The 16400-nt window shown below is 32.7% G+C and overlaps 2 protein-coding genes across 2 annotated transcripts; both read left to right on the top strand.

Moving 5' to 3' along the window:
* Nucleotides 1-874: 874 nt before the first annotated feature.
* Nucleotides 875-2727, top strand: LOC108205914 (probable protein phosphatase 2C 25). Its single transcript, XM_017376039.2, has 4 exons — nt 875-1372; nt 1586-1924; nt 2008-2190; nt 2304-2727. The coding sequence occupies exons 1-4, from the start codon at nt 947-949 to the stop codon at nt 2463-2465; spliced, it is 1110 nt and encodes a 369-aa protein (XP_017231528.1). The 5' UTR covers nt 875-946; the 3' UTR covers nt 2466-2727.
* Nucleotides 2728-10109: 7382 nt separating this feature from the next.
* Nucleotides 10110-11937, top strand: LOC108207693 (mitogen-activated protein kinase kinase kinase 20). The gene has a single exon (XM_017378127.2). The coding sequence runs from the start codon at nt 10222-10224 to the stop codon at nt 11935-11937; it is 1716 nt and encodes a 571-aa protein (XP_017233616.1). The 5' UTR covers nt 10110-10221.
* Nucleotides 11938-16400: the final 4463 nt, after the last annotated feature.

Raw genomic sequence — 16400 nt, 5'->3', positions numbered from 1 at the left:
ATAGAATATATCAGTTCAATATGGTAATAAATGATGTACAATCTTCCTACAGATTTTCTTACAGACCTGTAGAGGTTCGACAAATTTAGCCATCCATAGGAGGTTGGCTAAATTTATAGACAACAGCTGATCATGGTTAGAGTTGAGTTTTTGGAGCTGTTGGCTAAATCTTTTTATTTTAAGTATGCCAACTCACCTTTTAGCCAAGGGCTTTAGATGGTTGGAGATGCTCTAACATGGGGAAATGGAAAACTCGACCCGCTTCGACTAAACGTAATTTATGTTTTAACAATATTGACATGATAAATCGGTAATTCTTCAAAATTTTTACACTATTATATTTATATATTAAGAAGTTTATGTTTGAATTTTATTAGATTTTATAAAATTGTACACATCTAATAAAATTTAATGCTTATGTTATAATCCTCGTGACCATAATATTTAAGAATATCCGCCATAAATTGTCATTGACTCAGAAATTTTGTTAGCTACGGGGTATTATAAATTTTAAAAGAAAAATCCAACACATATTAAATGGATTTTGAAGCCGTTCAAAAAAAGTAATCTGATGCATATAATAGAGTATCTGTTTTTATATTTAGTAATTTATAGATTTTATTTAGATATCATAATAAAAAGATACATAAAATATCCATAAGAGTATCAAGAAAATAAAATCTGGTAGATGTTTGAAATAAAACTATTGGTCAAGAGAGTGTACTAAAATGTAAAATCTTAAAAACACACTCCTTTAACACGGATATTGAGTCACAGGGATGGCCCCACAGCAGAGGCTTCCCAACGACAACATAGCCACATAGGAAACCCCTCCTCAGTCCACCTATATATATACACGCATACCGATACATACATCTCATCAAACATCTAAAATCTAAAACATCTGAGACACAAAATAATTCGAACGTTAGAACACACAAGTAATATGTCTTGTACCGTTGCACGCTCACCGGTTTTTTCGCCGTCATCAGCCTCGTCCCTGGCCCACTTCTGCAAACCAACTTCTCTCGCCTCCTCGCCGGAAAAGCTGACGCTGACTCACTCCCCGTCGAAGCTCCGGAAGCCGCCGAGTGGGCTGATTAGGGCTTCTAACGACACCGTTTCGAGCGGGTCTGTAGCGACTTCTTCGCCGACTTTTTCGAAGCGGAAGAGGCCGGCCAAGCTGGATATTCCGGTGGCGAATTTGAGCTTTGGGTTTGATGTGGACACGCCGAGGGCGGCGGAGGAGAGGAGGAGAGAGGCGGTGGAGGTGGAGGGAGATGGCTATTCTGTTTATTGTAAACGAGGGAGGAGAGAATTCATGGAGGATCGTTACTCTGCTAAGCTCAACATTCATGAAGATTCTAAACAGGTATAATTTTTATTTATTACAACTATATATTATATATGTCTTTTTGTTTTTGATTGTGTTAATTAAATGTATTTGGGTGTTTTTTTTTGATTGAATTTTGAGTAGATTTTTGGGGGTTTGTTTTATGGTGCATTAGATTAGTAAGATTGTGATATGATTTATGTATTTTAGATTGACAAGGTTACTAAATTGTTTATGTTATTGTGTATGTAGGCTATGTTTGGTATTTATGATGGACATGGAGGTGCAAAGGCTGCTGAGTTTGCAGCTTCGAATTTGGATAAGAATGTGATTGATCAAGTAGGGAAAATGGCTGATCAAGATATCGAGGCAGCTGTCAAGCGCGGGTATTTGATGACTGATTCAGAGTTTCTCAAGGAGGGTTCTCAAGGGGGATCGTGTTGTGTTACTGCATTGATCAGGAAGGGGGAGCTTGTGGTTTCAAATGCCGGGGACTGCCGTGCTGTTGTTAGCAGAAATGGAGTTGGGGAGGCACTTACATCAGATCACCGGCCTTCAAGGCAGGATGAAAAAAGTAGAATCGAGGCACTGGTACGTGTCCTTCCTTTTTGAGTTCTGTCAATTTTGTTGTATATTTTCTTTAAACTCATGGTATTGTTTACATGGTTATGCAGGGTGGTTATGTAGATTGTGGTCGCGCAGGGGTTTGGAGAATTCAAGGATCTTTGGCCGTGTCTAGGGGAATTGGAGATCAACACCTAAAGCAATGGGTGACAGCTGAACCAGAAACGAAGATCGTTGCAATTGAACCTGATTTTGAGTTCTTGATCCTTGCTTCTGATGGTTTATGGGATAAGGTATATGTTAATTACATCATATTTCTCTCAATTATCTGCAATATAATGGAATTGCTATAAGGTTGTTTTAGTTTTCGAAGGCAGGCGCCTGACTTGTATTTTTTAATTGACAGGTTAGTAATCAGGAAGCAGTGAATGCGGTTCGTTCTAATGGTGAAGGCATAGATAAGCTTGAAGGAGTTGCTGTGTGTAAAAAGCTGGCAGAACTATCTGTTTCGCGAGGCTCCCTTGATGACATCAGTGTTATGCTGATTCCATTGAGACAATTTTGTTGATAGTCTGGAGTTTGTCTGACAGAGTGACTTAACATTAGCATATCAGGAAATTTACATAGCGACTATATTGTTGATTTCATCTAGAGCGTAGTTAAATCTTAGGAAAAAAGAATAATTAGCGGCTCAGCTGAACACATTGTTTCATTCTTTATACATCATTCATTAATTCTTTAATTCTTGGTTCTGATACAGTTATGATTTCACAGTTCTGAAACAATGATATATTTATGAATTCACATGATATCTAAAGACTTTGTACTGATATTTATCTTGCATTAACATTATGATTCTCAAGAGTTCTATTTTGATGTGTTTTCTTACTCAATGAGGTTACATATGTGGTTATATATTGAATCTTTTTTCAAATAGGGATGAAAAGATGTTTTTCAAGGCTCAAGTTATGCAGTCTGTTATATGATGTCTGGCCTCTTTGAAACTGAGAATTAGATGGTTTTTGGCGTAAAATTGTTGCAGATAATTGTGATTTATGTAAACGGAATAACTGAGTAAACTAAATCCGGGATTAGAGAACCGTATTTAGGGATTGGGAAAAGAGGTTGAGGAATTAGTTTAATGCAGAGGAAATATTCAGCAGAAAAAACTTGACATTCTAGTCGAGGATACTGAAGAAATCGCGAAGAAGCAATAGGTATATTAATTCCTGGCAACTTGTGGACAGTAGATTAGCTTCAAGAACTAAATGATGTAAGTTATGCTTCACGCTTTATGAAAGTTATAAGTAGTCAACAACAGAAGGCAGCATATAAAGTGTTTCTCCTTTGAAGTAAATGGTATAGCACAAGAAAAGATCAAGTTTTGTAGGTCTTGAGATTTTGGTTGAGGTTTCTATTACCTGGTCGCTTCTACTATCCGCTTCCTACACATTATGTACATATAAGGTCATAGCGAAATATTCTAGCAGAAAATTCAAAAGGGATCTCAAGGAAATCTGGAAGGTGATTTTGTGTGAGCTGTGCAACAAGCGATCCAAATTAGCTATGAGTTTGAAGGTCATCTGTAATCAGTAATCGCCATCACAGCTCACAGGAGAGTAAAGGAAACTTTAAAATATTTGAAAATCTTAGCAAGTGTAAACGAGTGAAATTCGTGGTTGTCTTGAGGTTATTTGAATTTGGTCGATTATATCTTTAGGCAATCATATATTTATCATGAATTTGTGGATTATCATGGGATGGGAGGTTGTACTTGATATGAATTACTAATCAGTGCGGACAACTATGTAGTCGTATATTTATCTCTGTTTTTTTTTTTTTTTTTAAAGAAATCATCTCTGATTTGATTACAATTACATATTTGTTGGTTAATGACTTAATGTAGATAACTTAATATTTATTTTAAATCATAAGTTAAAATTTTATTAAATAGGTTGAATTCGAGAGGAACAAAAATGAAAGAAGGTCTATAAAGTTAAATTCTTCTCATATATTTTTTAATAAAAATTAATAGATCAATATATACATTTAATTCATTGAGAAACAGAATCAACAAATATAATTCAAACATTAGACGTCCGAGAAAACAGATAAAATGGCCCAGAACAAAACGAACCAGCCCAAATTTCACCACTCACTAACCAGACGAAGAACGACATCAATAATTTAATTAGACACAAGAAACCTTAAACCTTCTTCAACTTGTAACTCTTTGATTTATTGAAAGTGAACTCATGTTTCGGGCCTCTTTTATAGTATGTTTTTTTGGGGAAGGCCTCTTTTATATGTTAAAACTATCACTACAAATTTAGTATTAATACTTTGTATAAATATATAATTTAAATATAGATTTTAAAGATATATAATATACATAAATATATAAAATTTTGTAATCAATTCATAAAAAATTATATTAGCAGTTCCGAAAGTAAAATCTAGTACCTTTTTGTTATATAATAATTATCTTAATTATACTCTACACGTCATGGAAACATAATTTTAAACTAGTATTAAATTCTTTTTTGACAAAAAACAAAGGAATTGAATATTACTTCTCATTTATATATAATTAAATATTGTGAATAAATTTTTAATCTGACTATTTTAATAAAATTTAAATGATTTTATATTTATGTGTGCTTATTTCTCAATTTTAAATGACCGTGCTCTTAATACGCCTCCATTCGGGAAAACAATGCAAATTGAATTTTTAAACTGTTCGCCAGTATGCTACAGGCAATGGAGAACACTATGGTGAGATTTTTTTCTTTTGGTGTTCTTCCTTCCTTACCTCGCGAACGCATTATAATCTTTTTCAAGTGATCTTATATTCACCTGTAACGGGAAAACATGTTAAAATGAAATTTAAGAAAAAATAAAAAATGTTAGTGTGTTCTTTGTACTAATAATTTTTTGAATATTCTTATATTTGCCTGTAACGGAAAGACACTAAAATGAAAAGAAAATTGCTAGTGTGTTCTTCTCTAGTTAGGAAGGATACTCGGGTTTTTTCATGGTATTCTCCCTTGGCTAATTTTTAAAAATTAAAAAATGATAATTATATGTCAGCAAATATTATAAAGGAGAAAGAAACCTATTGGTTTCGTTTATTTAAGCTTTTTAGCACACGCTTTGAAAAAAAAAAAAAAAAAAACTTTTTACCATATAACCATTAACCAATAGACCAAAAGTGACCAACAAAGATCGGTACAGTGATTGATCTCTTGTCTTTCTTACGGGAGTTCAGGAGTTTAACTCCATGATCAGTTCTGATGCCACTATTTAAAGTTTTAGTTTTAATCCCTTCACAAAAATATATTAGAGATGCCATATAACTTTTACAATATAACAGCCCTATCACAATTTGAATTAGGTAGATGCTAAACACACCAACAATACCAAAGAATGCATAAAAGTGGATATAGGATAAACCGTCTTACCATCCCCAAGTTGAGGACAATGAGGAGCACTCGAGTTACTATTTCTAAAAGTTCAGTGAATTACTAGAAAATGTATTCAATTGGATTGTGTATATCATACTCTCACCGGAACATAAATCCTCGTTGAATTAGTAAATATTGTGTCAATAAAATGATAGAATTTTCAACTACAAACGAAAGTAATTATTATGTGAATTCGGATGACTAAAAGTAATAGTCCCTGTAATTAATATCAAACCATAACTTTGAGGAAAAAATCGGTGCAAGACCTACCCCAGACAAGGTCGAGGAGCATGACGAAAAAGAGATTGTTAAAGTGGGTGGTGCTGCACACATCACACGTTAATGATAGTCCTCGCATGTCTGTCTAATTAACTTTAATACTCTTGCTAATCTCTTTTCATATCATAGTGACATTCATGCATGCACTCAACTTGCGACTCTATTATTAGTTTTTTCATGTTTTCTCTTGTTTATGTACTCATGGTGTTGTGTGTTTATGCCGTGCTGTTTTGTGGCATTAAACAGCAGTTCCTGTCTTGCTCACTACAAATGTGTTGACTCAACACTCATGATACTGTCCGATCTGTGTTTATTTATGCTTCTTTCATGTTTGATCGATCATCTTTGAGTTTGAATCTATGTTAGACTTGTGATTATTATGTGATGTTATATAATTACGGCACAAAATTGGAATTCTTAAGCTCTGTTTAGGAATTTAGGGGAAGGGATTGAAATATCTTTTTTTTTTCTATGGAGACATGTGTTGAGAAAATTTTGTGGACAGATATGTGAGAGGGTTATGATGCCACCTCTCTATTTTCTCTATTTTATGCATTGTTTTTATTTAAAATATATGATACGATGCAAGTTGGGAAATAAAATTATCCTTATTTTGTTAATTACACTTTAAATAAAAAAATGAATGTCCTAGTTTAGGATTAATTATCTGAAATGGTTACTTGATTTATGAGAATGGTGAATCGTAATGGGTTTTTATTAACTCGCTTTGAGTTTTAATCCTTAAACATGCTTTTTTGTTTAGTGAGTTAAATGATTAATGATGTACTAATTAAATGTTTTTGAGTTTTTGATTGAGTGGGTTAAATGATTTATGATTTGCATTTGTTGCAAAAGCCTACAGATTTTCAATATTCCATCATTATTATTGTAAGTATAACAAAACATTCAGTATTATATCGTTAAGATTGATCCAAACATGTCGACAGGCCGGCCGAGTTGGATATATTGCCTTTCAACTGTCTTCACGATTGCCCACATCATAGTAGCTCTAGCTCACCCGTAACCATAAGTTTTAGCAGTTGAAGAGTAAAATAATGTTTTTAATTCAGTTACATATATTAAAATAATATTTTTAATTTAAATAATTTATCAAATATAATAAAATAATATATGATGATTAAACACTAAATTTAAGATTAAGTAATTTAATATAATATATAAATAGTAATTTGGATTATGCTTTTGGTACTGATCAAAACAATGAATGATCTAAATTTAAATTTTTAGATCACAGTTGTCGAAAACATCAATTTCCTCTTTCGCACTTGATATTTGGATTATTTGTCTAATCTTGTTTTTAACCATTAATTTCTCTTCAATTGATTTTTTTCCTCAGACGGATTTATTATTAGAAAAAAGTAAATAAAATTCTACTTTCTTCTCAAAGAAATTTTTATTTTTTTGTCAAATAACGAATACGAAACATCTTTTTAACATTTATATTCAAAAAAATTATATATAAAAAAGGGAATTATTAGAGTTGCCCAAACATGCACATTATGTACTTACTAACTAGCTAGAATATGTTAAATAATGTAGATTCTAAATTGTTTTCTCTATTGTCAAAACAATTTTTTGAATATTATTTCCAGTAAATACTTTTTATTGTCATTTTTGTTATTTCTTTAATTTAAACACATATTTGATAACCGGATGATTAAGAAAATAAATCATTTATAATTAAGATACCTTTTCTCTATGAGAGACAATTATACATGGAACAGGAAACCAAAAATTTAGTACTAGTAACTTAAGGTTATAGATTTGCAGATAGATAGACGAGGCAAGATCTGGCGGACAAGTTAGAGCCAGGGAGCGGAAGAAGATAAGCCATATGGGTTGTTTCTTGGTGTAACGCCAACTACACCCAACTAGATAGCCTTGTGTTCACAAATCTCAATTCGTTTTCGCCCATACCTAAACTAATTGGAATTTTTTGGTCGGTCAAGTCTTTTATATATCCTATATTTGCGTAGAGTTCAAGTGGAACAACCGTCATACCACTTCTCTTATAAGTGAAATGAAAAGTTCCTACTTATCCATTTTATATCCACATATCTTCTGTTTTCACCTCTAACATGTCATCTATGCATCTACATGGTGCTTGTCGTTTTTGATAAATTTAAATGAATGGTAACCAACACCCGGAGCTTAGACTTATCGCGAATTTTCACCTAAATTTTGGCCCATACCCAACTCTATATTTGCTGCTGTCTGCACCAAGCAATCGGGTCGATTTCGGGTAACGGGTCGTGTTCGTGTCAGCAATCGGGTCGATTTCGGGTCAACCTAAAATCACTTAAAATTGAATAAAACCAAAAATTGAAGTTATTACAAATGAAATTCTAGTTTCGGGTCATTTCGGGTCCATTTCGGGTCTGTCGGGTGATTTTCGGGTCACTTTCGGATTTCTGTCTCAGTAAATCGGGTTTCGGGTTGGGTCGGGTTCGTGTCGGGTTTCGGGTCGTGTCTGATATTGCCACCCTTCCACGTTAGAATTTTTTAAAGTGCAGAAAACATATTGAACTGTCCAAATCTCGTAGAGATACGAATCATCACATAAGTGTATGCCATAAATGTGTGTTTTGTTTGATATTTGTTGTTGTAGTTGGCGGGGAATGAACTACTTTTGGATATCGGTACTTGGTTGAAAGTATTACGAATTTCCACCTGAAAATTAAATTGTTTTAATAAAGATTTTTTCTAACAATTAATTTTAATTAAGTAAAAATTCTTAAGTCCTGGTTGCTCTTAAAGACATTTACAAAAAAAAGTTTGATGAAGAAATGTGTTAAACGGTTTAGTAAATCTAAAACAATTTTTTGCTGGAAAATATATAAAATTAGTAGCAAATCTAAAAGCAATTTTTTTAATATCAAATTTTAGCAAAGAAGCGGAAAGAAATAAAAAATATACTTCAACTTTTGCGAAAAACCATCACATATTTACTATCAGCCCTTATGAAAAAATATCACTTATTGAGGGAGTAGAATTCAACTATTATCCTAGGAAAAATTCTAGTAAAATACTTCAAGTCTTCTGGACTAAGTTAATTTCTGGATACATAAATGGACCCTCACAATTGAGATATATAATTGGAAACTACCCTTTTTTTTATAAAAAATATATTAAATTCACGTTTTTCTAATTCAAGAAAAAAGAAGAAGATATAGGTTATGTAGATGAAGATAAAGATGTGGTTGAGTGAAGTTTCTACAAACCACCATCATACTGCCTTGAAGGTAAGTGCATATGTCATGTAGCATCCTGATCCAGTTGAGAACTAAAGGGTAACTAATTTGACAAAATCTAACAAAAATAAACGGAATAGTGAAAATAAAATAAGAAATATTATGCATGGAGCCGGGCGAAACACGTATAAGAGTATACAAATGGAACACCACTTACAACGTGAAAGATGGCAGAGACAGTTGGTTATCATTTGTGCTCACAACGCGACACCCCTTTTTTTAACCGCCCCTTCCATTGCCTTCTTTTAGGCCTGTGATTCTGTTTCTAATCAACGTGGCCCCCACCATCTTCTGCCAGGTCGGATGCGTGGGCCCAAACACAGCCAAAACACAATTCTTACTCGCTCAAACTGTCACTTATCCATGTGTTTTGGCGTGTGGACTTGTGGCCTGCCTTTTTTCTCTTGCAGTCTTTTCTTAATTATGTGCCATCTGCATGCTTTGGGTTGGTTTTCTTTGTTTAATTACTTTCACAACTCATCATGCTTCACCTTCCAAGTTCTAACTACTTCCATTCTAACCACAAATCCGAAAACAAACACAAGTCTTTACAAATAAATGACTGTAGTTCCGGCGCATAAGAATCATACTAACATGAAAAATGTCGAATATAAATTTTTTTAAAATTGAAATAATTTTTCGCCGAATGTTAACATCACATACAAAAAAAATTAAAAAAATATGGTTCAATTGTCCAGCATTTTTTTCGCTGAATGTATGCTACTGACATACGAAAGTCAAGGAAACCGGATCCAAATAAATACGATATAAGTTGCATCACAAATTCTCATTAAATAACAAAAATTAAATCAAATTCATTATTTTCAAATTTACTATTTTTCGGAAAGAAAGATGAAGTTTTACAAACACACAAAAAAGTATTAGTACAGAAAAGAAAAGATGCATTTACAAATAGATGTGAGGTGTTTGTAGGTTCCACGGTTCAAAAAGGAATAAAAAATCCAAGAATAAATATCAAGCACATCTTCTATCTATACAGAAGATTCCACTTTGCGACACTATTTATGTTAACTTGTTGGCACCAACCGCCAGCCTTTCTCCAGAAACAACCACAGTTATTTTCATTCCCCTTTTAATGCCCACATGCTCCATCTACTTGTCAATACCCATCTCACCGCCACAGTAAAAAAGTAAAATCTCGTGATCCAACGGCTCCGTATTTATCCATTATTAATCTTCGGATAAGGCTAAAAGCCAGTATATCATTCCTCCTAACTCCTACGCAACTACTACTTCACTACTACACAATTATATATATGTGACATGCAGATGTCATCTAATCTTTCTAATGGATAACACGAATATAATTGTTTTATTTTTTACCGATTATTTTTTATTTCTCTCTCTCGTACTCTATATATATATACCATTTACTAGTTCGCCTCCTAAGACAAACCAAACCAAACTAAACCATATTCTCTTACAAACTTTTGTTTACTTGCATCTTTTCTGTTTCTTTCACAATATGGAAAGTGTACAACGTAGCTGGCTCAGGGGGGCTTGTATAGGCCAAGGCTCGTTCGGGACCGTGAATCTCGCCGTTGATGAATCGGACGGTCGCGTTTTCGCGGTCAAGTCGGTTGAGCTGACGTCATCAAACTCCCAGTTGTTAGCTCTTGAGAACGAGATTAAGATTCTTAAATCGCTTTCGTCGCCGTATGTTGTGAATTACCTCGGCGACGATGTGAGCAGGGAGAATTCTACGGCGTATCGGAATTTACACGTGGAGTATATGCCAGGTGGGACGGCGGCCGAGTTGGCCAAGTTTCCCGGAGCTGACGTGGACGAGGGGATTGTCGGTCCGGTGACACGGTGTGTTGTGTCGGCGTTGAAGTACGCGCATTCCTTGGGAATTGTGCATTGCGATGTCAAGGGGAGAAATGTTCTGGTGGGGTCCAGTAAAGGTGTTGCCAAGCTGGCCGATTTCGGGTCCGCGGTGGAATCAAAGGAGTGGAAGTTGCCACGTGGCAGCCCGCTTTGGATGGCGCCGGAGGTGATCCGAGGTGAGTATCAAGGACCCGAGTCCGATGTTTGGTCTTTGGGTTGCACGGTTATCGAGATGGTGACGGGGAAGCCAGCGTGGCAAGATAAGGGATTCGACACCGTGTTTCGAATCGGATATTCCGATGATTTGCCGAAGATTCCATCTCAATTGTCTCGACTCGGTAAAGATTTTTTGGACAAGTGTTTGAGGAGGAATCGTGAAGAGAGGTGGAGCTGTGATCAGTTGTTGCAGCATCCGTTTTTACTCACAACTTGTTTATCCGACGTGGATGCTGAGGTGTCACCGAGGTGTACTCTCGATTGGTTAAATTCCAATTTTTCGGACGAAGATGATGATCAGAATCTTGAAATATTTAATTTTGAATTCGGTACGACAAAAATCGACTCAAACGTAGCTAATGTCAAAAGTTCGGATTTTCTCGGAAAGGATAGGATAAGTAAATTAGCTTCAAAGACGGGGGCAATCTGGGAAGAATCAGATGGCTGGGTTTCGGTGAGAACATTGGCAGATGAGAAAGAGCAAGCGGCCGGTTCAAATTGGTCCAACGGCGCTGACGAAAAGGAGGAAGAAAGGGCAATTATGGAAGTTGATGATTTAACCGAGGAAACAACCAAGACATGTTCGGTTTCGAAAGTGTGCGGTGAAATAAGTGGAGCGATAAACTGCGAATATTCAGATTCAAAAGACAATAATAATGTTTTACTGAATCAAGAATTTCACGAGTGCTTTCCCGACAAATTTACAGCAAGAGCAGAAGGTGTTTTGATCTGTCCGCATGTGATTCAGCATAAAAGTTACAGCTATTGTACTGGCAATCATATGTTTTGGTTGTCCTATTTTTACTGTCACAAATGTAAACACAGATCATATATGACAATTTTATGTTTTACATTTTGTGTTCAACTCCGCTTCATCACATGTTTTCTTACCGAAAGCGATAAATTAGAATTGAAAATAAAAGCAAACCATTGCTTACACCGTTACACGTCACATAGTTAAGTTACTTGTGTCTGACAAAATGATTAACAGTTTCTACAACACTCAATTTAAATATACTAGTTGATAACCGTGCCAAGCACGGGTTTAAATAAAATTTTAAAATTTGTTATTTATTGGAAAAATAATGTCTTTTTCTAATTACATTATCATATTTTTGTTACACCTATTTAAATTATTATTTTTAAATGATATTTAAATTATTGTTATTTAATAGTATAAGACTTTCTATATATTAAAATTTGATCCTACTTTAAATTTATTTCATAACAATATGGGTCTATGTTCAATGAAGTCCACAAAATAAGAGTATTGGAGTCCAATATTATTTAAAAATAATCTACTCGTTTTCATTTTAATTTTTTTAGTTTACAATATTTGTAAAAATCTGACAATTTGCAGGTTATCTTCCACAATATAATCGTTGCAATCAAAGATAAAACAATTATTTTATAAATCACTAAACACTAAATATGTTCTAAAATATAACTCGTGAGTAGAATAATGATCCTAATGATTATTAATGTTGAAAGATGTTAATGATTAATTGATAACTATATATTTAAAACTATTTAAAGATTGTAAATTATATATAAAATTTGAAAAATTAAAGATATTATTTATGATTAAACTAAAAAAAATTAACTGGTACTTACTGCGGTTCTAATGCGGACTTTATGGAACTTAACTCTAACAGTATGTTTTATTTTAGTAAAATTACTATGTTGTTTGATGATTTTTAAATTGTGAAAATAATATTCAAGATCAACACATATAAGTTTGTTTATAGCATCTTTAATCTTGAACAAAAATTCAAAATTTTTAGTCGCAATTATTTTATTCATTTAATAGGCAAACATTATATATAATTCTAGTTGGAGTTTTTGTAGATCTAACAGTTGTTGTAGTTGTTTGATAAATTAATATTGTAGTTTGACAAAATTAATTAACTTTCCAAAAGTAATTTGATATCAAATATTTTGACGTATGTCTAGAGTTTCGGTTCTTTTATTATATGTTGCAATATGGACAATGACTTCATTTTCTTTGAGTTTCTATTTGTCAAGTCAGTGTTACCACCGCCTTATTCGTCTTTATCACAATCTTCTGAAAAACACTGGATGATAATAATAATTATTATTAAAAAATACATGACCAAGTTTTTTGGTACTTTGGTATCAATATTGAATCTTGTTTATTTTAATTCTGAAATATGATAGAAATTTTATAGATTTGTTTCGTAAATTAAATTGTATGAGTTTTAAAAATTAAAACGAATATTGACGTATGTCTAGAGTTTCGGTTCTTTTATTATATGTTGCAATATGGATAATCACTTCATTTTCTTTGAGTTTCTATTTGTCAAGTCAGTGTTACCAACGCCTTATTCGTCTTTATCGCAATCTTCTGAAAACACTTAATGATAATAATTATTATTATTAAAAAATATATGACCAAGTTCTTTGGTACTTTGGTATCAATATTGAATCTTGTTTATTTTAATTCTGAAATATGATAGAAATTTTATAAATTTATTTCGTAAATTAAATTGTATGAGTTTTAAAAATTAAAACGAATAATTTCGTTGACATTATTATTCTATTGATAGGATATTATATTAATATCAATATGAACTCCTTATTTAATTGAACCTAGAAGCATGAGAGTTGTTCCGTATATTAAATTATTTGAGTTTAAAAAAAATTAAAACAACTAATTTTGTTGGTAATATATTTTTATTAGTGAGATAATTGTTATAGTACAAAATCCTGTCAAATAAAGAAGTCTTTTGATGATAGTAATAATTGTTATATAAAAAATAATATGATGATAGCCAAATTTTGATATGAATTGTATAGAACTGATTTATAAGTTAAATTGTTAGCGATTTAACTGCGGATAGGATAAATGTTATATTACAAAATCCTAAACATCGCATAAGTGTTTTTATGGTAGTATAATAATCTTAAGCAATAATAAAATTTTTAATAATAAAATCTGAATCAATATAGAAGTCTTTTCGTAATTGTATAAAAATAATTATAAAATCCTAAAAAATGTATAATGATAAGTATAAAAATTCTAACAATATGAAAAACTTTTCAAAATTCTATAATGATTATTTTTATTAAATAAAAAGATTAGATAACATTGTCCTAATCAATATTGAAGTTTTTAATAATAAAATTCTAATTAATACAGAAGTTTTTCACTGTCCTAATGAATATTGAGGTCTTTAATAATAATATTTTATTCAATACAGAAGTCTTTTGACAATAGTATAATAATGACCATAAAATCCTAATCAATATGAAAGTGACCAAATTTTGGTACTTTTGGTACCGATGTTCCACCGAAATGTGGTTTCAGTTATTAATAAAGGGTATTGATGTATTGGTTAAACAAAACTCAGAATAAAAATGTGAAGACAGTAATTATATTATGTTGAATTATTTATACATATGGGATACAGTATAATTGGTACAAGTGACCTACTTTTAGTTACATGTGGCTTTTGAGTTGGATGAATGGATAGATAGAAAGGCAGGTTGTGGGCTATGATATGGCACACTCACAATTGGGAATTGGGATCAATATGAATATGCTTTTCTGCATTCTGCTTTCTGGTTTTCATTTGGTTCAAGTATTCTTAACCAAGAAGAAAATAGTTTCTGTCCACTCAAAAATTTCTTACAGAATTAATATTACGATTACTAAGCAAACACTTGACAACTACCTTGGTTGCCAACACAAACGCTGTTTTATTAGATATTTATTTATAACTACTTTACTAGAAAATATAAAAGTTTTGAGAGCTCCTGTTTTCGAACACATGTGCATTGCGTGTCACTGTAGAATTCTCATAAGCAATGACGCCACTCGTTTGTAGTGGGCATAGCTATTAATCTTCATGGTCTTTTCGCTACATCCTATTCATACGAGATTATGGACATCTACTTTGATTCATGAACAACTTTATGACAAGCTTAAGGGCTGGTATTGTATTTTTTTAATTAACCATTTGTTTTGTCTTAAAAACTATACTTGAAACATGAGGAGCCGAAAGTAAAGCAAGGCTGAGATTGCTGTTGTCCAAATTCAGAATAAAAGCTTGTGTCCAAGTTATGTTATTCTGCCTGTCTTCGAATTTCTTTAAAAATTGCCAACTCATTAGAATCTATCTCGTTCGTTTCCCTTTGCAACCAATCAATCTACGTGTATTATATTCTGCTCCTCAGTCCATACGCGGCTGAGGAACTTCAATCATATATACCAAAATTTCATGGGATGGTGCTCTTACATTTTATTTTTGAAATTCTAACCGCGATCCGCACTTCACAGAAAGAGCTGGCATAGATAGAATAATCGATTACTGACAATCTGACAAATAACAATATTATAAACGTAGTAACATTTTCTCAATTACTTCAACACCTTGCCAACGCCAGCTACGAGATTGGGGATATACTGCATAAACAAACATTTTAGACATATGCAACTTCATTGGCTTAAACTTGTTTACTCAGTGTGTGATTAAGCGGCTAATTAAGCACATCCACAAGCAAAATGATTCGACTTGAATGTACTTAAAAAAAATAATTCAGAAACGGTGGAAAATTACTAGCAAATTAAACCGAATATTTATAGAGCAAGTTATATTCTTCAGAAATAGAACACAGTTAACTACTTCGAGCATCTTTAGCTCTTATTACAGCTGTGAACTAGTAACGCTTAGTTATTGTCTATGAATATTGTTACATATAATTTGACAGATTGTAGATCTTAATAACACATCTTAAATCTGGAAGCTAGTTCCTTACAATTAATGTTCAAACTTTACAGAGGAAGTCGAATCTTTTTTGGGTTTTAATTTGAATTATCTAGTTGACTAAACTAATGTTTCGGATCATGAGGCAGCGAAATCACATTGTGAATTTCTGATCACGTCTGCAAAAGAAGATGTTTGGTAGAAACTGAATTCATTGAATATAGCGAGACTCTTGAGTTGAGTTTGATTAGTTTAATCTCACTAAGCTAATAATCACATCCAGCCAAATGGTACATTTCTATTCTACCTACCCGATTAGCGGCTGTTCCTGTTTGTACATGTAATTTGACAGCCAGTACTGAGATTATCCGTCAGCTACCGCCTACCCTCGCGGCTTAATTTGACATTTATATCAACGGCATACGAGTGCAAAAAGTACCCGAGTAAAACAAAATTTAAATTAGTCCTTTTCTACTTTTTTTACATATTCATTTTAAAATAATCACAAGTATTAAGAAATAATTGATAATTAATTAATGTGTAATTTTTTAAATACCCTTATGTTGTATTTGATTGGGGAGAATGGAGTGAAATGACCACAAAATACTTGAAACTCATAGAGATAGGAAGAAAGTTTTGGAAAAAAAATTGAGAGAATACAAAATTGCTATGATGAGATTTGAGAAAAAATTGAGAA

This window comes from Daucus carota, chromosome 2, assembly GCF_001625215.2.
Source record: "Daucus carota subsp. sativus chromosome 2, DH1 v3.0, whole genome shotgun sequence".
NCBI lineage: Eukaryota > Viridiplantae > Streptophyta > Magnoliopsida > Apiales > Apiaceae > Daucus > Daucus carota.
Note: the sequence above shows the minus strand (reverse complement) of the source record. Positions and strands in the feature narration are given on the sequence as shown.

Excerpts from the sequence above, each read along its gene's own strand:
- LOC108205914 (XM_017376039.2), top strand. The coding sequence starts at position 947 with ATGTCTTGTACCGTTGCACGCTCACCGGTTTTTTCGCCGTCATCAGCC. Across the intron at positions 1,925-2,007 it reads AAAGTAGAATCGAGGCACTG|GGTGGTTATGTAGATTGTGG; the intron begins GTACGTGTCCTT and ends ATGGTTATGCAG. Across the intron at positions 2,191-2,303 it reads CTGATGGTTTATGGGATAAG|GTTAGTAATCAGGAAGCAGT; the intron begins GTATATGTTAAT and ends TTTAATTGACAG.
- LOC108207693 (XM_017378127.2), top strand. The coding sequence starts at position 10,222 with ATGGATAACACGAATATAATTGTTTTATTTTTTACCGATTATTTTTTA.